This window comes from Calliphora vicina, chromosome 4 (genome assembly GCF_958450345.1).
Source record: "Calliphora vicina chromosome 4, idCalVici1.1, whole genome shotgun sequence".
Taxonomy (NCBI): Eukaryota; Metazoa; Arthropoda; class Insecta; order Diptera; family Calliphoridae; genus Calliphora; species Calliphora vicina.
This window is the reverse complement of record NC_088783.1, coordinates 97,188,898-97,212,441: the sequence shown is the minus strand read 5'-3', so window position 1 is coordinate 97,212,441 and position 23,544 is coordinate 97,188,898. Positions and strand designations below refer to the sequence as shown.

Below are 23,544 nucleotides of genomic sequence, written 5' to 3'. Positions count from 1 at the left end.
AAAAATCATATTTTCATATATTAGTTGACTATATAAAAATCTAAGTAAATTTATATTTCAGTTATCCGTATTTTGATTTTACCTTGTGCACAGGTAAAATTAACGATTGAACCTACTGTTACTACAAACATGGTAAATTCTCGATTAAAACTGGACATGTTAAATTTACCATATTAGTATTTTTAGTACATACATATGTGTATTTGGTAACACTTGTATGGGTAATGGCTACCTATCTGATCCATACACATTGAATACATTTTTAATAAATATTTTTACTCAAACTTTTTAAGTGAACAATAAAATCGAATGTGCACTCGTTGAAATTGAAAATATACAGAAAACAAGAGGAAAAAGATTTTCGCCACATAGTTTCCTATATAATATTTTATTTTGTTGACAACGAAACTGGTAGAAAAAAATCAACCTTGTTAAAAAGGCAACCATTTTGTGTGGTAAGGCATTTTGTGAAAATATTTTTTGTGTATATACATATCTGTGGTGCATGTTTTTAATTCTTAGAAAGTTAATATATTTTTTTAAACTCTCGAGTATAAACGTATTTAGAAAATTAGGTAAGGTGTAATAATTTTGTGAAATATTTATATTTCATAATTGTGAAAATAAAAAATCGATGAAACTCTAAAAAACCCATATATACATATTTATATACTAGTATATTTTGGAATTGATATGTATGTATGTAAATACACACGTCTTTATATCATAATTTCTTTGTGATTTTTAGATTTTATAATTAAGTGAGTATAAATCTATTAAAAATATTGTAAAAATGGGTATAATTAAATTAAGAAATCTCAATATTAACTACACCACTTTTAAAATATTCTGTGGTCTAATTGTAAAATTACATGTTTTGTATATTATATTCATTTAAATTATGTATATTCGACTTTTTTTTATAATTTATTAGCTTTAAATAAAAATTTAAAGTAAATTTTTAATTAAGACACCACCTACCTGCTTGAGTGTTATTAATAATTACCAGCTGATCACAATATATATATACGCATATTATGGTGGCCCAAGTACAAATTGTTAGTTCAAAAAATGTATATCCAGACCAAATTTAATCATAATGGTGAAACCTTTTTTAATTAATTTTTATATACGCATATTATGGTGGCCCAAGTACAAATTGTTAGTTCAAAAAATGTATATCCAGACCAAATTTAATCATAATGGTGAAACCTTTTTTAATTAATTTTTATAAAATTGTACATAAAAGAATCACCAAACGAATGCGTAAAATGTGAGGCAATTCATTTAAATCCACAAACAGCTAAAATCGATTATATATCCTAAAATTATTTTTGAATATCAAATGATAGCATCTAAAAGCGTAATGTGTCTCATTATAACAAATTATCGGCAGGACGATGGCGATTACATCAATGACTCGGAGAGGGCAAAAACAATTTTTTACACTGCTGGTTTAAGAATTTTAAACTATTAATTCTGAATAAATTGTCGCTTAGGATTGTTAACTTAATCCAGTGTCATTACAATTTGTTTCCAATGGGTTACATCATAGTAATTAATGGCTTATTGAGATTGAACATATTAACTTGTTTTAGCAACATTATAAAGTACAAAAAACCAATAAAAACGCTTTGTAAATAAGTATAAAGACAAATATTGCTAATGATGGTGTGTTTATTGTAACAGCTATGCTGTCGTTGAAAGTTCTTCCCTGGGAAAAAATTCTAGTTAATAGAGCTGTCGCTGAATTTGACATTCTTTGGTCGAGTGAGAATTTTGTTGTTCCGGATCGAAGTTGCAATTGTCGTGGGAACTTGGGTTGTGGCTAACCTATTCATACATTTTTTAAAGTAATCCAAAAACTTTATTTTCATAAAAACAATAAATGTTATGAAAATATAAAATAATAAATAAAATTTGCAGAAAAACATCAATAATTAACAAAAATATAAAATTTCATGCAAAAAGATGTGTTTTTTTCGATTCTAAACGTTGAATGCGGATTAAAAATTAACAGCCATATGCATAACAATTTACAAAAGATTTATAAACAAATTGTAGGAAAGTTTTCATAAAGTTGTATACATAAACGATTAATAGCTTAAAATATCTTTGATAAATAATTGTTAAATGTACAAATTTTAAAGTAGGTTCGACCCTACTTTACTTTTTATCTTAAAAAAGGGGGTTTTAAAGATAAATTTGGAATAATAGACGATACTATTGCAATTGCTAAACACAATTTCCACTCCGCTGGATAATAAGTTCCATTTTTTGTTTGATATTCCTCCGATAGTGAACTACATGAGGTTCACAAGTGAGTTTGATTGGCATTTTTGTCATTTACTTTTAACCTGCAACTCCATATAGTAATGAAGTGTGTAAACCATTGGTAGGCAAAAAGATGCATTTAATTTGTGTGCTCTTTTGGATAAAGAATAAAATATTCACAACAACATCAAGAAACTGAATGAAATGTGTGTACTTTTACGCTCTTTTGTTCACATTCGGGTTGTTTGACGAAAATCATCGTAACCTGAACAATATGAACGCCTACCATGGGTGTAAACATTGTGGAAGAAGGTCCACATAATCTAATATACCCACTCCGGAATTAAAACTATGGCCGACTTCATAAACGCAGTAATGCAAAGCAATTACAAGGCAAGGCAATACTTCGTGACAGTCATCAACGCATAAATGTTTTGTAAAGAATCATAAATAAAAACAGTTCACAAATTTGACAGATGCTGCGCATGGACAAGCATTTCCATACAATAATGAATTTGCGACATTGCCAAAACAAAATCTATTGCGTTTATGAACACTATTCATTGCAGTGTTGCTATGCAAAATGCGTTTATGAAGTCAGCCTATGTATGTGTTTCCACATAGAAATTCATTAAATTTTGTTAAAATTTAACAAAATGTCAATAAAAAATAAATTAAAAAAACAAATTGTAAAATAGTGATGTTTATTTTATCACAATATTCGTCATTCGAATACTTTTAATAATAATTGAAATAAACTATATAAAAAAGTTTGTACTTTAATACGTTTAACCCCCATTAACACGAAGTCTGGTTATGCCTTAACTAATTGTTATACTGTTGGTTAAAATTATTTTTGTATGAAAACTGTCAGTATAACTATTAGTTAACACCTAACCAGACTTCGTGTTACTGGGGGTTAGGTTAATATAAATTTACTAGAATCAGATATACAAAAACGTTTATGAATACAATACTTTTAAATAGTTTTTAAAGCTAAAGTGTTTGTTAACAAAATTGTGTTTTAAATCTACAATAAGGGTTTTTATGCATATAGCCGTACGTTTTTGAGTATTGTACATATTATGGGTTAGTAACGTAGAGGCGGAAATGAAATTGGCTGATTTCGATGAAATTTTCTTGTCCTATTTTCTCCTATTTAATTTCAGATTGCTTCTTTGGATTGCTAATTTAGGATTTTGTATTGGATGTAATCCTTAATCCTTTTCAATGTATGTCATTTTGAAGGGTACATATCTGTCATTTATTCTCAGTTATTGAACAGTACACTGTAAACACCAAATTTTTTTGCTTTGAAAATGTCGAATTTTTTCTAACAAACCTTCGTATGCGGAAAGTTTGTCTTTAATTCTTTAATTTGAAAAAAGTGGCGCTAAAACATACCGATTGCTTACCGAAGGTTATGGTGAATGTGATCCGATTTCAACATGCGAGAAATGGTTTGTGTGGTTCATAAGTAGTGATTTTGAAATGAAAGAAAAAGATCGCCTAGGCCAGTCAAAAAATATTGAAGATCAAGAATTTGAGGCATTACTCCATGAAGATTGTTATCAAACTCAACCAGATCTTGCAAAAACCATTGGGAGCTACTCAGTTAGCAATTTCAAAAAGGAAATTTCAACAGGATTCACCCAAAAAAGCGGGGAAATTGGCTACCATACGAATTAAGGCTGAGAAAAAAATTTTGTGTACCGAATCATTACTTCAGGTGAAAAATGTGAATCCAAAACGGCTCTAACTATTATGAGCTGCTGAAATCTGGTCAGACCATCACAGGGAACATGTACCGTACGGTAAAGATTTTTGGTACATGTAGCAATGTTTGCCCAGTCCGACTACTATAAATTGGTATTGTTATTATTTGTAGCAGTCTGGTTATGAGTGGATAAAGAGAGAATGAGTGTAACATATTTGTTTTCATATATTTCGCACAAGTAAATACTAGTAGATAAAGATGGAATACAATAAATAACATCTAGTATGATGCAAATAAAAAATCGTATGTAAAGGTATGGTCACACATGACAAATATTTGACGAAAAAGACGTAACCACTAAATAAAATACATTTGAATGCTTTTATTTATTTGAAAAACTTATTTTACTTAGGATGATTCAAAACAAAAAATTTTGTTTTATTTTATTTGATGCTGTTTGATCTTACAAAACACTTGTAAGAGTAAACACGTCAAACAAATTTGTGCTAAAAAAAGTGGTTACGCCTTTTTGAGCAAATATTTGCCATGTGTGACCCTACCTTAAGATTTATAAAAAATGTACTAAAGCAATCCCACATTTCTTGTTTCGGTCTCACTATAATTTTGTATATGGGGGATTTCATGTCAAGTGAACCAATTTTTGAAATCGATGTCTTCCGATCGGGTTGAAATTAGCACCAAGGTTAGTTGTAATGGATAGTAATTCAGACAATATATATTCAATATATTCAACCGCTTTTGCCCTACAGAAAAATGTGCTCAAAATCCGCGTCTTTAGGTACGTTGAACCACCACAAGGAGTGAAAATTTACGCAAAAACCTACTACGTGTGTAGCACAGACGTAGTAGTTGGTTGAACTAGCAATAGAAGTAGTCAAAAATTAAAATTTTTAGCTATAATACTATGAAATTCCAAAAATAAACATTGTATGTTGTTGTTGTTTTGAAAACTTAATTCAGATTGCCGCATCCATAACAATCATGTAACTGCAATTCGGCAATTATTGTCCCTTAATCGTTGTGCGACAATTTACTGCAACGAAATTTATGAAATTTGAGGCAATCATGAAACTGCAGAGAATTTGATTGGGACAATCGTTTTATTCTCCTCCAATTTAGCACAATAAAAATTGTTACAGATTGGTGCATTGCGGCAATCATGTAACCCTAGCTTAAGAGCTAGTTTCTGGGATGAAGATAATCTACATTCTTCGTTTAAACCTAAATTAAACTAAAAATTGTGTTTCTCACTTATTGTTTATTTACTTAGGTTTATACTTATAAACCTAAGTATAAAATGCCAAAGCGCAAACAGATGAAAAATAAAATAAACAATTTAGCACAGCAGCTCTTTCTTTTGATTTGCTTTATTAACATCAATATAATTTTTTATATACATTTTATATACTTTAATGTCACTTTTTCTTTTACAAAGTTAAAATTTTCAAAAAAAAAAGTTATGTACGCGGTAGCTTTTTCTTATAAAATTTTAATATTTATATGAAAAATTTTGAGGAATGTCCATGTGATTTGACTGAAAAGTATGGCAATGCTTACAAAATTAATCCATTAGTGAGAAACACAATCATTGGTTAAATCCCGGCAAAGTATGTTTCAGGTTTATTATAACAGCGTGTTAAGCTGAGTTTATTTATTTATTCAAGATTGTAATAGAAAGCCATTCTAGGCCAAAATATAAATATGTATTACATAGTAATAAAAATCCTGAGATATAAACTATACTTAGTAAAAAACAAATAATTAAAATAAATGGTCCTATTACATTCATACAAACAAAATTAGCTCCCCAGCCAAATATATATTAAAAAGTAAAATATTTAGAAAAATATAAGAAAATACAGTCCCAATTAGCGGAAATTCCTGTCAAGGAAGAAACTAGCTCTAACAGAAAGATCGTGTTTTCTATGTATACAAAGTTAAAGGGAACCATACACTATCAAAATACTCATCAAGCGCAAAGGAAGTACATATTAGTGAAAATGTGGTTGTATGTAAAATCAAAGCGTTGGTTGATAAGTGTGTCGAGTGAAGAGAATATGGTGCCTTGATATTGACATTTTTAAATAAAAATGAAATAGAATTCCCGCTTTTTATGTTAACATCACAAAATCAAAAATTAAATGCATGCTTGACGGGTCAACCAGCAAGTGTACATCAAACCATCAAATGCAGGTACCCGAAATCAAATGCACCTAAAAATGAGCTGAAACATGCTCTATAAATAAAATATTTTTTTTAAAGAAATTAATAGTACATTCCGCACTTGATCATCAAGAGGGTATACTGAAAATTTATAAAATTTCTATCTACTGTAAAAATTTCGACATATTCCGATTACTCTTTTATCTCGAAAACCCTATTTAATGAGACCATTTTCATGATAATGTAGTGACTACTTTTATATCAACAAAAAGGTATTATTTTAAGTTAATACAAAAGTTGAAATAGAAATGTATCGTATATTTTCATAAAAAGGTATTATTTTGATTTGAAAATTTTAAAGAAAAACAACGTAAATATGTTTTCAAATGGAATTTGCTCACTATAATGTATTCGGATTTTCAAATTATCTTAAAATGTAACCACAAACTGTTTTTAACCTCTAATGAAAATTTTAAAATTTTGAGTTAATACCATCTTGTTGATCAAGTGCGATTTGATTTTTTGGCCGAATATTAGGTTCGGTTTGGTTTCGGTCTGCATAAGTACAAAAATGGTACAATTTTATAATTCTATGGATAATTTTTTTTTTATTAATTTTTAAGTAAAAAGTTGAAATGTATAACCGGTTATGGCCAATAGGCTATTTTGTTGAAAATAAATAAAAAAAAAATTTCAATATTTTGACACATTATATTGTCATAACTCAAAAACAACAAGAAAAATTTTAATTTACATAACATTTAATTCCGTTTTATCCGATTAAGCAATAAATCTGAACAATTTCAACCGTTTTCGATTTTTCATGATTTTTTTTTAAAACAAACAAATTTGCTATTTTCACGTAAAAAATATACAGAGTTGGGGGTAAATGTTGAGTGCAATCAACATTTCACTAGCACTAAATATTATTTTAAAAATTATATTTTTAACTAACTTTTGTTGAAGTTTATTATCAGAGTTTTATATTAAGACTAAAATACAAAGTAGAAAGAAATACTAATGTTACTACAATATAAGAATGAACATGTAAAAAGAAAATAGAGAACGTACATGTTGCAATATAAAAGGGTTGCCATATTTCAACACTACTCCTCAACATATATATCCTTTATACAAAATATAATAAATTCATGACATATTCATTAAATTCACAAAATACATATGTTTCGCCTTAAAAAGATTCTTCGTCAGGATGTCGGCTACCATCTCATTTGTTGAACAATACTGCAAAGTAACTTCTGAATTACGCACGACCTCACGAATATGATGATATCTAATATCAATGTGTTTCGTACGGTTGTGGAAAATCGGATTCATCGCCAATTTCATTGCGCCTTGATTGTCCACGTTTATCAAAATAGATTTATTATCATCAAAACCAATTTCAGCCAACAAACGTTTCAGATATATTGCCTCCTTACACGCGCTCGACATAATCATGTATTCTGCCACAGTAGAACTAAGAGCCACTGTAGACTGCTTCCGTGATTCCCATGAGATAACGCATTTCCCAAGGTAGAATATATATCCCGTATACGACTTACGTTCCGTAGCGCTGCTACCCCAATCAGCGTCAGCGTAACCTCTAACAAAGGCATCACCAGATTCATAAATCAAACCATTTGTCATCGATAAAGATTAAGAAATATCTCGATCCGCCAATAGATTGAACCTTCATCGCTCCACAGACATCTGTGTGCACCAGTTCCAATAACTCATTCGATGTTGTCGTAGATTGTCGAGGAAAAGGGCTAACATGAACTTTGCTCAACATACATGTTTTACACTTCCCTGTTGTATCATCCCCCTTAGACAAAGGGGGATAGAACGTTTATTGGACCCAAGTGAGCTGAACAATACCTAAGGTTTTGGACGGCTGCCTGAATACCATACCATACCATCTTATTTCTCGACAATAAGTCCAAACTTTTGTCATTCAAATGACCTATCGATCATGCCATTTAAAATTCGTAGCGCACAACTGCTCACCTACATCACACTCAACGACAAATAAATTATTATGTTTCACAGCCTTAATCACCATTTTACCATTCCTGTCATTTATACAAGCAGCATTCTTGCTAAACATAGCCACATAGTCACGTTCAACAGCCTTACTTATCGAAACAAAACATGCCTGCAATTCCGATGAATACAACACATCCCTCAAAACAACATCAGCGTTACACGATCCTATCTTGACATCACCCTTGCCTGTTGCCATAACATGTTTGTTGCCAGCTAACGATATCATCTCATCATGTTGCTCAAAATTCATAAACATGTTGCGACTATTACACATATGCGCCGCACATTAGTTGAAGAGTGGCCGAAATTAATTTTTTTCATGTTCGCCGATTTGGATAATTTTTTGGTATTTTGTTGTCAAATATCTGAATATTATGATTCCGTAATATTAGGCTGATATATTTATTATTTGTTTGGACAGACACGATCGAAGTTCATATATGTATGTTCGCTTGTTTAAAATGGCATGCAAATTTACTGTATATTCAATATTTTGGTACAATCACAGTAAACTTATCATTTGACTTTGTTGTATATTTTCGTAAATGACAATTGCCATAGATGAGATTTGCATTAAAAAAAGTTGGAAAAAGTGCCATATAAAAAATTTCGTAGAACAAAATATAAACAACATCAAAATTTCAATGTTCAGTGGACTGCATCTTTTTAACGCTGTTTAACGAAAGATGTCAAATTACAGCTTGAAGTCTCAACTAAAAGTTAAAAAAAAATTCAGCTGCTCCTACCTGCTCCTTTCCAAAAAATAACAGTAAAAACTATAAAGTGATATATACTACGTTTATACGTAGCCTATTCGCAAATAAAAATTATTTGCAATTAACTAACTCACTGTTTATAAGTCGGAAAATTTTTGTTTTTATGTGATGCCGGATGGTAGACTTTAATAATTTGGTAGTAATGTTTCTGAACAAAATATACATTTTTTATTTTTTTAAATGAAAAATGGTATAATCTAAAATACATATTTGTCTTGCAATCCAATTAATACAAAAACACAATGAAATATTTTAAAAACGTCTTAATAAACTAAAAACGTTAAAACATATGGCAATGCTTAAAATCTTATTTGCAAATAGTGGCCCATAATCATAGTCAGAAATAAAGTATATTTTAATAGAAATAAAGTCGTCTTTACTTAAGAGTGGACTTTAGGTCTACCATAGACAAGTTAAAGTATATTTTTGACGTTAAAGTCGACTGTAAATATAAAACAAGCTGAAGCTGTTATTAACTCATTTAACAACAGCATCAGTTGTTCTTCGCCATGTAAAAAAGAACGGCAAAAAGTAAAAAAAATTAAGTTACAAGAATTTGGGAGAGATTTTGCAATTATTGAACAGTTATCAATAAAATTAGTACCAAAATATTCTAAATATGATATTAATCTTATCTTTTCCATTTTTCCACCACAAAAAACTTTTTTTCTTTAGTTGTCCCAGTTACTTTTATTGTTTACCTTTTTTGGTTTTTGTTTTAATTTTCTATGTCAGCTGTTCAGCGGTGCCACTTGTCTGTATTTCGTTGTATATTGTATGAAAACATTTTCTACATTTGAGGTGACACCCAGTTAAAGTCGGTTCAATTTAAAACATACTTTAATTTGACTATAGTTGGGAAATAATATAAAGCGGGTTTTTAATTTAAAGTTGTTTTTAAAAAGAACCGACTTTAGTGTTTGACTATGATTATGGGCCAGTGTCGTTAATCAGGAATTGTTTTCGCGAGTTAGCTATTCGCAAATAAAAAATTAATTCACAGTTTATGCGGAAATTTTTTCTATATGCAATAGTTTTATTTGCGAATAAGCCGTCCGTATAAACGTAGTAATAGTGATAAAGTAACAAAACATGAATTTTCGTTCATGCATGTTGTTGTTGCAACAATTCTTTAGTTGTAGAAAGGAGAAATTTATCTCCTTTCCTGGGTGTTTTGTTATTTTATTATTTTTATACCCTTCACCTTCGTGAGAAGGGTATATATAAGTTTGTCATTCCGTTTGTAATTTCTACATTTTTCATTTCCGACCCTATAAATTATATATATTCTGGATCCTTATAGATAGCGGAGTCGATTAAGCCATGTCCTTCTGTCTGTTGAAATCAATTTTCTGAAGGCCCCAGATATCTCCGGGATCCAAATCTTCAACAATTCTGTCAGACATACTTTCGAGAATTTTGCTATTTAAAATCAGCAAAATCCGTCCATAAATAACAGAGATATGAGCAAAAATCCGAGACAACCTCTGAAAATTTTATCAAAAAACATAATGTATTGCATGCTTTGACAAAAAAGCAACAAAACGTATGCTTGGATGTGCATGCTTTGCGTATTTTGTTTTTTTTTGTGTTTTGTTTCTTTTGGCGTTGTTGTTGTTTTTTATACAACTAAACGTTTGTTTGGTTGTGTGTTGGTTTTTTTTAACAAAAAAGCAACAAATCGTATGTTTGGATGTGCATGCTTTGCGTATTTTGTTTTTCTTTTGTGTTTTGTTTCTTTTGGTGTTGTTGTTTTTTATACAATTAAACGTATGTTTGGATGTGTGTTGGTTTCATTGGCTTGCGTATTTTGTTTTTCTTTTGGTGTTTTGTTTCGTTTGGCGTTGTTGTTGTTTTTTGTGTTCTTGATAAATTTTGGATGCTGTACGCTGAAAGTGGTCAATGTACATACATATATACTAATTATAAAAAATAATAATGCATCCACAACAAAGGTGAAGGGTATATAAGATTCGGCATAGCCGAATATAGCACTCTTACTTGTTTATACTAAAATTATTAAGTAAACCCAAGCCAGTCGATCAAAGTCAAAGCTGGGTAATACTCTTTATTTATTTGTTTAAAGGGACAAATCGAACTATAAAGGTCTTAATCTGTCCTCTTTAGTATTATTTTTTATTATTTAAAAAAACGCCGCTTTTTAATTTGGTCAACTTTACCAGTGGACAGTTCATAAGCGAATGAATTTTATTTCAAAAAATATTTATAGATAAGCTTCAAAATAAATCAATAAAATAATACAGGATTAACGGTATTTTAAGAAGTAAATGAGAGTTGATTGATAACTTGAGTTATTACGAAAGTAAAAGAATGAGACAAAGAAAAACAAAAGCTCATTGAGCATCAATTGTATATATGTAAACAATAATAATAAAATAATGAGTGTAATGAGTGACAATATAATTATTGAGAAACAATATGTAAATGAGTTAAATATTTAAAAAGAGATCGAATTTACAGTCAAACATAATTGAATAAATGCATTGATAATAAAAAAAATTGAATTGAGCAAGAGTTTAAAAATAGTAATTTTATAATACAAGTTGTATGGGAAGTGGGCGTAAAAGTGGGCGGATCAGGTATATATTTTCAGGAGCCCATTCTACAATTATAATATTTATTTTTTGAGAAAATTGAGTTGATGCATTAAAAATCAAGGGAGTTATGAAACTTTTTCAATACAAGTTGTATGGGAAGTGGGCGTAAATGTGGGCGGATATTTTTCAAATTTCACACAAATGATTTTTAAAAATGCTATGTGCCAAAAATCAATGCCGTAGGTCAAAATTTAATTTTCACTTTGTATGGGCGGATCATTTTGATTTTTAAATTTTTTCTTGATTCAAACAAAAAATGCCTATGTGCCAAGTTTCATTGTCCTTGGACAACTTCTTCAATTTTAACCGCTTGTTGTATGAACTTCAACCAATGTGCGCCGTTGCGCCGCTGTCAACATACCACCGTTCTTTCTGCAACGTATCAGCTACTGCTAAAATAGAAAACGATTGTTTTTGTTCCGTTTGTTGTTTCTTCATCTCACACTTATTCGCATAGTAACCGGCTTTACCACACACAAAACATTTCCCCTTCAATTTCTGTTTGTTGCTACCTCGTGATTCTCTTTCACATCGTCGTTCATTTTTCGTACGAATACCAAACGCCTTTTGATTTGTAACGTCTATTTTCTCGTTCTTTCTCCTCTCACCTTCTTCTAGAAGTTTGTGCTTCTGAGAAATCAAACTGGGCAAACTGTCTCTGTCTGCAACATGTCCCCGTCTGCAACCATAGATAAATTTAGCAATTTCTTGTAGAGCGTCACCTTCTGTATAGGTCCCAGTGGTCTGTATACCTCCTGTAACTTCTGCCACGCTTCACACGACGTCGTACAATTCTTAACATAGTTCAACTGTGTCGGCTTCACGCTGTGACAAATAGTGGCCAACGCCTTTTCATCGTCACACTTAATTTTCTCAAGCAGCTTCCATACCAGCTACCTCTCTTAGCTCACCACTAACTGTCTTCCAATAGCCGCTGTGCACCAGCACACTACGCATTTGGATAGACCAGGAGTCGAAGCTTCTCAATTTGATATTTTTAAATTTTCCGCGAACACTGCAACCTTTTTGAAGTTTATTATCAGAGTTTTATATTAAGACTAAAATACAAAGTTGAAAGTAATACTAATATAAGAATGAACATGTAAAATGAAAATAGAGAACGTACATCAAGGCGAATTTATACAAGGTGGAGACAGTCAGACAGCTGATAATTTTTTTTTTTCGCTTTTTGGTTCAAACAACTTTCAAAGCTTGTTTTTATATTTAAATATCAACATATTCTAAGCTTTTTAACAAAATATTTATTGTTTACATAAATAAGTAAAGACTTCACTATTCAATTATCTACACTATATTAAGTTTAAATACTTATTTGTTTAATTTTTCTTTTAGGTTTTCTGACATTTGTTAATTGGTCTTAACGGTCAGACGGCATGTATTGCTTGTGTTTTGTGCCATGTATTGGGACATTTTTCCACATGTAAACATATACATACCGTGTGATCCATATGAAACGTTGTAAAATACATGTGTATTACTCGTGACATTTTTGGCAATTAGAGCATGTTCTATTTTCGTGTGTATAACAGTGTTGTATTTTGAAATACAACACTGTGTGAGTACAAAATAAAAAAAACAAAAGCGAGTAAAGAAAAATCATAATAAAATAAGTTTCATTGCATTAAATATATTTATTGTGATTTAAAAATGTTTTAAATAAATATATTGTTAAAAACAATAAACATATAAACTTATAGAGGTTATGTCACATGCAATTACATATGTACGTTTGAACGTGGAAATTATGAATCGTATATATAACGTGAATTTTGACATACACATGGAATTTCATATGTATCGAATACATGTCCCAATCAGGGTTTACAATTGCTACTATATTAGCCCTCAATTGCAGTAAATATACATTTTTATCATCTGCATACTAAAAATATAGTTACTATTATAATTTTGTATAACTCTGCTAATATAAATTGCTGTTACTATTCATATATTACTGTACAAATTGCAATGTTAGTTTGCAATTTCTAGTAGCAGATACAACCAGTTGTCAACTCGTTATTGTAGCACAACAACCAAAATATATATTCGTGCTATAGTAGCATACACACTTTTTTGCCGAACTAATATTGCGCGTCAGCATTCGTTTTTGTTTTGTTGTGCTAGCAATTTTCTCTGGCAGCAATTTACATTTCTTTGGTTGCTCTGCTATAGTTGCATTGATATTTCTTGTTTTTTGGCTATTAGGATGCTGCTAGTTATTTTATTGTCAAGTATGTAATACGAAATAACGATTATTCATTAGTGTAAATATTTTTGAATATAATTGAGATATTGACTTGAATTTTTTTGTAAGACTAAAAATTAACATATCTAAACTAAAAAAATGTTCGGAATAAATGTGGATCAAATTGTTAATAATATGTATTTGCAATCCTATTAAAATGTTGATACAAATTTTAGTTTTAGAAACTCAATAAATATGTAGAGTAACTTCGGGTAATGTGGACTACCGTTTTGTTTTTTCTTAATTTTGGCCACAGTATATATGGATATTAAAAAAGTTGTGAAGCAATAAATTAGATAATGTATTCTCTAATTGTTTTTGCAGTTGAAAATTTTTTCCGTCAAAGGATAAAAAATTTATGTGAAAATATTGTAAGGAACCCAAAAACCAGCATTATAAAAATTGGAGGGTAATATGGACCACTATATGAGGGTAATGTGGACTAGCATTTAATACATAAAATTCATGAACCAGCTAATAATGAATGATTAAAAAATTTAATTTCAATATATTTTTATTAATACAAACAAAAAAGTCGCGTTCTTGGCTTAGATAGATTACTTACAAAGTACATAGTTATTGTCGGGTAATATGGACCAGTAGTACATAATCAAGTAATTTAAGTGGTCCACATTACACGAACTTGGGTTACAGTGGTAAAAAATTATTTTTACATAATAATCTAAATGTGCTTAAATTCTTACCAAATATATGCAAAACTACGTATCCACTTTAACTATATAAAACAACCAAACATTAAGTTCTACCAAGTAACTGTACCAAATTTTGTTTCTTACTTGAGCCGAAAAAAATGTTGAGCACGCGCATTAATTTCAATACAAGAATAAAAAGCCAATATATCAATTACTCATGAAAGCAAATGTGCAATTGTCGTTTCAAACAAATTGTAAAATGTACGACAAATCAGTTTTATCATACCTTCAATAGTTTCTGAAAATAGACACTGGTCCACATTAGACACATAGTCCACAATACCCGAAGTTACTCTAATCTATATATGTATATAAAAGAGTAACGTTACTGACTCACTGACTGACTGATTCATCATCGCACAGCCCAAACGGCTGAAGCTAGAATCATGAAATTTTAATTGTGGGTTCCTCCCTCCCCAAAACGACACGATAAGAAGGGACTTTTGGAAATTCGAACGTTTAGGGGGTAAAAAAGGGTAAAAACGGGTAAATTCGGTAACCTTATATCTTAAAAACTAATAAAGGTACAAAAAAACTTAAAATTGCATGTTACTCTATTCAAAAAATAAGCTGACGGGTGTTTCGTACTTTTTCGAAATTCGAAACTTTTAGGGGAGAAAACGGGTAAAAACTGTATTTTAGTACTTTTTTGGCACCCTATGTATCTTTTAAACCAATAAACATAGAATCAAATTTTAAATCGTATTCTTTACTTATCAAAAAATAAAAAATATATGTTTGGTACTTTTTGGAAATTCGAAACCTTAAGGGATAAAAATTGTGTTTATTTTTAGTACTTTTTCATAAAATATATTTTTCTATTATTTGACATAGACATACGAATATTTTATTATGAGCTCCCACCACGTTACAGAAATTTATTTGAATAAAATTGTACCACCTCAATGGGGATAAAAAAGGTACCAAAAAGGGGATAATCGGGAAAATACATTATATTTGAAATTATTAAGCCAATTTTGATAATTTTTTTAACGTTGGTTCCTGGATTCATACAAAAATTTCAACGTTTAAATTTGTCATTCCAAATTACAAAGTGTAAAAAAACTTATCAAAAGGACAAAAGGAATCCCACAATTCTTAAAAAACAATTCTTTAAGCGAAAATAGCAAAAATGGTATTTTTACAATTTTAACCATAGGGTCTACATTTCCCTCGGGGCTGGAAAACTACTTTGGGGATAAATAGGGAACACATCAGGGTTTCTAAAGCTGCTTTCCGTTTTTTGATCCCAGCTTTGGGATTTTAGAACATGTGACATGTTGAAATTTTGATAAAAAAATAGGTCAAAATCCTAAGGACGTAGGGGACATGTTCGAAAAATAGGACATGTTTTTTATACCAAAATGTTCTCTGTAAAGCTACCTTACAGAAAAACATAAAATTGGTATATGTTCTTAAAGAAAGTTTTTTTTTAATAAAAAATCAGTTAATTCACCTTTTCGTCCAAAAAACAGCAAAAATCTACTATTTTTTGAATTCTTAAATTGAAAATCGTTTATTTTTGGATCTATAATCGATATTACTCTGAAATCTTTTGTATATTACTGATAATTTAGTTGTCTAACTAACAAAAAAAATTCGAGCCCGTTCGGTACAAAACTACGACCTATATTTTTAAAAAAGCGGACCAAGGTATGGCAAAATTTTAAAATTTCAATTTTGAAATGCTTATAACTCGGTAATTATAAGAGATAAATAGCACACGCAAGCATGTTTTTTCAAGACCTAGGCGAGCGCTTTCCAAACGTATAAAACCCATTGAAATCGAATGGGAAACAAAAAAATGGCACGTGTTTAAATATATTACATGCCAAAGGTACCCTACTTTGAGCCCCCATAGCGCCTCACTTGGGGAATTTGTAGGTCCCATTTTAATAATTTAACCTGGAGTACTCCTTGGCTACGGCCGCGTCAAATTTTATCCTGATCGGATCAGCCGTTTAGAAATGACAGATTTATTTCCAAAAAATTTTGATTCTGCCCAACTGTGCATTGGGTGTGTTTACTGATATGTTGTTATACACTTAGCAATAACAGCAACTAATAGCATCAATTGAAGAAATGTCAATTGTGCTATAGCACAACCAAAGAAATGTGTACTGTTGCTAGAAAAGTTTGCCAGCACAACAAAATAAAACGAATGGCGTGCAATATTAGCACGACAAAAAAATGTGTGTGCTACTAAAGCACGAACATGTATTTTTGTGGATATGCAATGGATTGTGTTTGCTACTAAAAATTGCAGACTAGCATTGCAATTTTAATAGTAATACGAACGAACAGTATGAATATTTATATTAGTTGATTGTGATGAAATGAGATAATTGCATATTTATTGCATAGTCAAAAGTAAGAAATATGTTGCTAGAGCTGAATATCGAAACCCTGGTCCCAATACACAAGCAATACATGCCGTCTGACCCCCTATTAGTGGTAGTGAAGCTTACATATATTTTTATCACTAATATTTTTTAGTGATAGATATATTTTTTTAACTATAAATCAATTGAGTGGTAGTGTAGAAATAAGCACTAAACTCAAATAGTTAAAAAATTTAACAATAACTAAAAAAAGCTTCAATAATTTTCTTTGCACTAATATATTCAAAATTAGTGATCATAAAGTTATTTCAGTTTAAACTAGAATATTAAATATATATATTTTTTCTTTTTAGTTTGTTTTATATAATAAATTGGTGGATATTCCAATATGGATAAATTTAATCCGATGAAGATTCGGTCCGATGCTACTGTGGGCGGAAAGTACAGATTAAGTCGAAAAATAGGTAATTCAAATTAATATAATTAATAATAAAGTAAAAAATTAGATCCATTTTATTTTAGGAAGTGGCTCATTCGGAGATATTTATCTCGGTATAAGTATTCAGAGTGGAGAAGAAGTAGCCATTAAAATGGAAAGCACTTCAGCTCGCCATCCCCAGCTCCAGTACGAAGCGAAATTATATCGTATTCTTAATGGTGGTGTAGGAATACCTAGAATTCGTCATCATGGCAAGGAAAAAAACTTTAATATTCTTGTAATGGATCTTCTTGGACCGTCATTGGAAGACCTGTTCAATTTCTGCACTCGCCACTTTACTATTAAAACTGTTTTAATGTTGGTAGATCAGATGATTGGACGTTTAGAATATATTCATATGAAGTGTTTTATACATCGGGATATTAAGCCAGATAACTTTCTAATGGGAATTGGGCGCCATTGTAACAAGTTATTTTTAATTGATTTTGGTTTGGCTAAAAAATATCGAGATCCTACAAGCCGACTTCACATTCAATACCGTGAAGACAAAAATTTGACAGGAACAGCTCGTTATGCATCTATCAATGCTCATCTAGGTATTGAACAGTCTCGGAGAGATGATATGGAATCATTGGGATATGTTATGATGTATTTTAACCGCGGTGTTTTACCCTGGCAAGGAATGAAAGCCAACAACAAAAACCAAAAATATGAAAAAATTTCGGAAAAAAAGATGTCTACTCCCATAGAAGTTTTATGCAAAGGATTCCCAGCAGAATTTTCAATGTATTTGAATTATTGTCGCAGTTTAAGATTTGATGAGCAGCCAGATTATATGTATCTTCGACAACTTTTTAGGTGAGTTAAATAAATATAAAAGCAATATTCGTTTCTTTAAATTAAGCATATCAAATCGTGATATACATACATATCTTTTGTTTTTGTTAAACTAAAATTAAAAATCTTGAACAGCTGTATGAACCGAAAGTTCTTTTTCCCAGTAAAGATCTTTCAACAAAAAAAATTAAATAACTACTGTTGAATTTGAAAAATTACGAAAAAAAAAAATTAAAAATAAAGCGAAACTTTTTATAAAAACATCCAAAATTTTTTGGAATATACATTTTTGTTTACATAATTGTTTAAAATTTTGAAATCGGTCTAAAAATGTGTGAGTTAAAGATACTAAACTGTTTTTTCAATATAACTCAAAATTTTGAGGGTGTTTCAAAATCTTTGAAAACGGTTTTAATATGTCCTCACCTAGTCCAACAACCCCCATTAGGTAGCTTTTCAAGTTCTGACAAAAAGTGTTATTTTGTAGCAGAATGTAATGGTTTACATTCCCATTATTTATTAAGATATACACACTCAAAAGTGAGTAAACACCCGCGAATTTTTTGATTTTTTTAAGATCATGAAAATCATTATACTCCGACTTAAATCTTTTTTTTCACAACCGAATCTATTATTCAACTCAATCTCCAACAAACCGAAAAATTAAAATTTTAATCGATGAATAAATTTTATGATTTTCATTATCTTAAAAAAAATCAAATATTTTTTGATGTATACTCACTTTTGAGGCGCACTGTAAATTTAGCTAGAGCCCATAATTTTTTTGGTTTGCTTCGTTTTTTACGAATCTAAACATAAACAGTTGTTTTTTTAAATTTTTGTTTACCCCTTACAAACTATATTTAAAGTTGAAAAAACCTGATCATGGTGTACAATGGAATGTAAGAACAATAACGTGATTGTTTATTTGATGGTGTTTTGTTATAACTCCAATAAATAATAGTTGAAACTAGAGATGCCAAGCGGGGCTAGATCTATGTATGAATCCCGGGATTCGGGTTTTTTATTCCACATTGAAAAACATCAAATTTAACGTGAAAATTACGAAAAATTTAAATACAAACTATACAACGATCCAAAACATAAATCATATTTATGACGACCGTGGTTTTTTTATAACTGCAAAAAGGTTATTGATACACCTCCCCCAAGTACAGATTTGATTCCCAAATATGAAATTTTCTGAATAAAATGGTGGCAAAAAAGTCCTTGGAATAAAATTGAGTTAATTAGATTTATTAATGAAGAATGGTTAAAAATTTCCCTTGTATACGATATTCTAAAACTGATGCCGAGCAGATTGGCATCTGCGATTGATGGTAAAGGTGTACGCACAAAATATTAGAAGATTACGTTACCAAATCGCTAAAAATAGATGTATTATTCTAGTACTTTATTTTGAAAACAATTATTTGACACTCTTGAATACTGTCTTATTTTCTTTTTTCATACATTCTTTCTCACTACCCAGCAAAAATTTTGTGAACTTTTGTAATGACAACTAGTTATTTCATGCATTATTTTGTAGTGAGTGGTTGTTATCCAGCATATTATTTTATTTACTAGAATAAGTACTTATTTTTGTACAGGCTGGTAATGAGCTTTTGCATTTAGCACAGCTATCTAGTGTGGAAAACGGGAGGTTAGTGGTTCACCACCTTTCAAAGCCATTAATTTTTTTGTTCATATCATATTCATTTATATGTTGATGTTAAAACTATTGTTAACTTACAATAAAATAACTCGTACATGGAGCAGTGAGTTAGCAGCTTGACTATCAAACACAAGCAAATAATGTGACTGTTCGATTCCTACACAAGGCAATATTTTTTGTGTTTTTTTTTTTAGCTACATATTCTTGTTGTGAATTTACTACTTATTTCTCAACTGATTGTAAGTACATTTGTAAGCTTGACCCATGAATTTTTTAAAAATCTCGAACAAAGATAAGTAGTGTTTCAGTCAAATAATAAGTAGTTATGCCTTGGCTCCAATATTACTTGCTGGCTTACTAAGTAAGTAAAGTTTTTGCTGGGTATAATTAGAATTTTAGGTTTCCTTTGTCTTACTACTTTAAAATAAATAAAGAAGGTAAATTGTAAGAAAAAATCTGCAAAAAATATTCTTTTTATTTGTTAATTAAATTATAAATACATATGTTGAATATTTTCACTTTTGAAAACAATTTATTGACAAACTGTATGTATATTTGATTGAATTAAAATAAATTGAAAACAACAAATGAAAAACAAGTGATTCAAAATTGAACGAACAAAAAAATATGCAGGGGTTCTCATGTAGCAATTCGGTTTTGTTGAAGTCCGTAGAGTTCGGATATACTTATCACAAGAGATCATAAACAGGGAAGCTAAAGCTAAAAGCTAAAAAAATAAATTTGATTGTAATAAAAAATATGGTTAAACTAAAAAACAAACTAAAGTACATGCCTTTCAATGCGTATGAGACTTCAAATTTAAAAAAATCTGTGATTTGATGCACGATTAGTATTAAAATATCAAAAATCCCGGAATTACCCGGTAAATAATTCGGGATTTATTAATTCCAAAAAATCTATAGTTCTAGTTATTTTAAAACTCAAAATTTCTGTTTTTTTTTCTATTAAGGCATTCTGAACGTATGTAGGTACGTGTAAGCAAAATTAATATAAAAAAATTATTTAACGATTCTGATTCTGTTAATATTGTGTTTCGCCCAAAATTTTAAAATTTAGTTTTTTGTCAAATGAATTTAAGATTCCTTATTTTATTTTTATTCGGGAAAATATAAAAATTTTCCGGGAAGTTTCGTGTCTGTTTCGATATAATGTTATATGTAGTTGCTACACACTGAGAGAGTGAACTCATGGAATTGTATTTTTTTTACTTACAAAAAAGTAACATATCTGCAGCTAAATTATATAATGGGGCTAATTCTCGTGTTCGTATTCGACCGAATACTTATTCGAGCGTGCGAGTTTTATTATTTTTGGGATTCCGTTATTCGATATCGAATAAAATTTATAGAAATTTATTAAGAAGCATTCGAAATTTATTTCGATTACGATTTTTTTTAAATATTTTTAATATTGAATAATAATGGTTAATGATGAAATAAATACATTTTCAGAATTCTCTTCCGAACTCTTAATCATCAGTATGATTATATATACGATTGGACAATGTTGAAGCAAAAAACCCATCAAAGTCAACCAAATCCAGCACTTTTATTGGGACAAGCTGAAACCCGTAACGACAGAGAACGAGAAAGAGAGAAGGAAAAGGAAAAAGCGAGTGGAAAAACTATGCTCTCCGAATAAATGTGAAATAAAAAAATTTTGGTTAACGATAAAAATAGTTGAAATGTATGAACTCATGTAAAATTCAACATTAAAAACAAATTTTACATTACTTTTAAACTGTGCTGCAAAAAAATTTTGCATCATTTACTAAAATATAATATTACGATAATTATTAATAATAATAATTTTGAATTATGTCAATAAATGCTAACTGTGTTGGAGTTAAACAATAAATATAAATCACACACCAGTTTATATTTTAAAGATCTACTGAATGTATCAACTATTACTAATAACATATATACTCACAGTAAGGGTTTAAATTGTGCACGAAATAATCACCATCTAAAAACAGCTAGAATTCTAATTATTTTCGATTTTTTTTTAATCCTACTATTTATTCAAAATTTAAATGTTTATTTTATTAAAATACATAAATAACAGATATTGGTAATATTTAATTTATTATATAAAATATGTACATATATATCGCCACTTAAAATGCAAAATAATCTAACATCAAAAAAATCACAATCGACTTTTTTATTGAATATGATGTGTTTATGCGTGAAAAATAAATAAAACACAGAATATTTTTTATTAATTAAAAGTAGACATTTTCCAATTTATTTATTAAATATTACAATCTGATTACAATAGGGAGCTGTCGACAATGAGTTTACATGTTTATTGCGAGGAAATATATTTTTGCTGCTCTCTCTTAATCATCCCTATCGGCAATAACATGTGAAATTTTGTTCCCATGAAATATCCATTTCCCTCGAAGGGAAAATTGCTATCGTGATATTCCCATGAACTTTTCATTCACAATAGTTGATTGTGTTCGTTTATTGCTTAAAAAATTTAACAACATGGGGAATTTTTTCACGTGAACAAAGTTGATGAACGAAAAATGGGAAAAGGGAACACATTTCAAGTGAGATATTCACCCCTATCGCGAATCAACATTTCACATGAAATATTTACCCTTTTCCTTTTTTCGTTCATCAACTTTGTTCACGTGAAAAAAAATTCCCCTTGTCAAATTTTTAGATGGAATTTTGTAAACAATAAACAGCTGTTACGAAAAAAAATAAACTATTGTGAATGTAAAATTCATCATGATATTACCGATAGCAATTTTCCCTTCGAGGGGAATTATGTTATTGCCGATAGGGGTGATTGATTCGCGATAGCAGTGAATATCATCCCAATTATCTCATACTTTCTTGATGTGGTGTTGTCGTGAAAAATTAATGATTTCGTTTTTTAGTTAAACGTATGCAAAAGTTGCCAACACTGTAAATGTCATGAGTTCTAAAAAGCAACAGCGAAACATATGATGCGCTACTGTACATCGTTTAATCGACTCAGAAAGTGATTCTAAGTCGATCGGTATACTTTAAGGTGGGTGTTAGACTAATATTTTTTGGCGTTACAAACATCTGCACAAACGCATTATACCTTCCCCACTATGGTGGTGTAGGGTATAATGAACATCTAATAATTAAAATTAGTCCCGTCCTCTTTTTATATTAATAAAATGAATGTCATTGCTAGTTGTATATACATTTTTAACTATCTTTAAATTACATATTGGCCAAATTTGACATTGTGCAGTGTAATCAAGTTGTCGCCTTGTGATTACATGATAACTTAGTGGAGATTTTATGCAACACAAAGCGTTCAATTGCTAATAACAAAATTATTTTCTTAAAGGTATAGAGAACAGAGGTTAAAGCTGATATGTATGCTCAAGAACACAATTTATTATTTTGCGAATTTGCTTTCGCGAATGATAGACTTCTTTAATTGTTTATATTCGTTGGCGTACAAAAGAAAAATTATTCGCGATTATTCATAAAAGAACAAATGCAAAAAGATAAAGAATGGAAAACCGTGGCACTCTGATATCCATCGAATACTACGCAAACATTAATATGTCGATTATGGATGGTAATCGAACTTTAGTTGCGTTGTCAGAAGGCAATCACAAAATTTGGGTTGCAA

General features: G+C 29.9%; 1 protein-coding gene across 2 annotated transcripts; it reads left to right on the top strand.

Moving 5' to 3' along the window:
• The first annotated feature begins 210 nt into the window (after positions 1-210).
• LOC135956324 (casein kinase I) lies at positions 211-21,774 on the top strand. 2 transcript variants are annotated; one of them, XM_065506777.1, is made up of 4 exons: positions 211-455; positions 17,293-17,403; positions 17,462-18,236; positions 21,363-21,774. In XM_065506777.1, the coding sequence occupies exons 2-4, from the start codon at positions 17,328-17,330 to the stop codon at positions 21,550-21,552; spliced, it is 1,041 nt and encodes a 346-aa protein (XP_065362849.1). In that variant the 5' UTR covers positions 211-455; positions 17,293-17,327; the 3' UTR covers positions 21,553-21,774. The 2 variants fall into 2 exon arrangements, with proteins under 2 accessions (XP_065362849.1, XP_065362850.1); XM_065506778.1 differs by having other exon boundaries at positions 446-575.
• The last annotated feature ends 1,770 nt before the right edge of the window (positions 21,775-23,544 follow it).

Excerpts from the sequence above, each read along its gene's own strand:
- LOC135956324 (XM_065506777.1), top strand. The coding sequence starts at position 17,328 with ATGGATAAATTTAATCCGATGAAGATTCGGTCCGATGCTACTGTGGGC. Across the intron at positions 17,404-17,461 it reads CAGATTAAGTCGAAAAATAG|GAAGTGGCTCATTCGGAGAT; the intron begins GTAATTCAAATT and ends ATTTTATTTTAG. Across the intron at positions 18,237-21,362 it reads TATCTTCGACAACTTTTTAG|AATTCTCTTCCGAACTCTTA; the intron begins GTGAGTTAAATA and ends ATACATTTTCAG.